We start from the raw sequence: 1,328 nt of genomic DNA, 5'->3' as shown, positions 1-1,328 counted from the left end.
TCAGAGTGGTGCTGGAAAAGCACAGCAGGTCAGGCAGCATCCGAGGAGCAGGAGAATCGACATTTTGGGCAAAATCGGTCTCTCTGTGTGTGTCTCTCTCTCTTTCTCTCTCTCCCCTCCCTCTCTCTATCCCCCTCCTTCTATCCCTCTCCCTCCCTCCCTCTCTATCTCCCTCCCTATCTCTCCCTTTCTCCCCTCTCCCTCCCCCCATCCCGTGCTCCGCTCTCTCTCTCTCACTGGGCTGTGTCTTTCCCCTCACAGTGATGTGGTGCGAGTCCGAGCTGTAGTGATGACCCGCGATGACTCCAGTGGGGGCTGGGTGCCGCTGGGAGGGCCCGGCCTCAGTCACGTTGTGATCCGCCGGATCCCGCACTCCGACGAGAGCGGCCAGCTCCGCTTCCTGATCCGGGGAGAGCGGATCCGGGATCAGACGGTAAGTGCCCGTCACGGGTCGCACCGTGGTCTCACGGGAGACGGTGGGGAGCGTTGCGCCTCTGTCGGGATTGGATTCGGGTGAGGGCCGGGGGGTGGGGTAGGGAGCGGGGAGAGAAATGTGGCCTTGGCCTGGCCCCCTCCACCCCCCACCCCCGAAGCTGTGGGTGACCTCTGGGGGATGGTGAGGTGGATGGTGAAAACCCTAACCCACCAGGAAAGGGGGTGAAGCAGCGCCCGCTGGTGCACAGCAAGATCCCACACACAGACAGTGCGCCCCGATGGTGACGCGGGCTTTTCCATCGGCCGAGGGATTCGGGCGTCATTCCCCCCCTGCAATGGGGCAAGGGGGAGATGCTCTCGGGTACCTCACCTCACCAGGACTGGTGCAGTCTCCCTCTGCCCGTGCGCCAGACTCACCGGCGGAGAGTGGGAATCCCAATTCCAGGGAAGAGGCTCTGACTCACTGTGAGAAAGGTGCCGATCAGAAGGCAAGGGGAATAGACATGCTCATCTTGAGGTGATAATACCAGGGCAAAGGCTGCAGAAGAGATTTACAAGGATGTTGCCAGGGTTGGAGGGTTTGAGCTACAGGGAGAGGCTGAACAGGCTGGGGCTGTTTTCCCTGGAGCGTCGGAGGCTGAGGGGTGACCTTATAGAGGTTTACAAAATTATGAGGGGCATGGGATAGGATAAATAGACAAAGTCTTTTCCCTGGGGTCGAGGAGTCCAGAACTAGAGGGCATAGGTTTAGGATGAGAGGGGAAAGGTATAAAAGAGACCTAAGGGGCAACTTTTTCACGCAGAGGGTGGTACGTGTATAGAATGATCTGCCAGAGGATGTGGTGGAAGCTGGTACAATTGCAACATTTAAGAGGCATTTGGATGGGTATATG

The 1,328-nt window shown here is 58.6% G+C and overlaps 1 protein-coding gene across 1 annotated transcript in view; it reads left to right on the top strand.

Moving 5' to 3' along the window:
- The window catches only part of LOC122542708 (sprouty-related, EVH1 domain-containing protein 1-like), a 28,375-nt gene that overhangs the window by 11,222 nt on the left and 15,825 nt on the right, over positions 1-1,328 (top strand). Inside the window, exon 3 of the mRNA XM_043680688.1 lies at positions 257-433. Within this exon, the coding sequence (XP_043536623.1) occupies positions 257-433 (177 nt within the window). The remainder of the gene's footprint in view (positions 1-256; positions 434-1,328) is intronic.

This window comes from Chiloscyllium plagiosum, chromosome 41, assembly GCF_004010195.1.
Source record: "Chiloscyllium plagiosum isolate BGI_BamShark_2017 chromosome 41, ASM401019v2, whole genome shotgun sequence".
Lineage (NCBI taxonomy): Eukaryota > Metazoa > Chordata > Chondrichthyes > Orectolobiformes > Hemiscylliidae > Chiloscyllium > Chiloscyllium plagiosum.
This window is presented reverse-complemented; position numbering and strand designations above follow the sequence as displayed.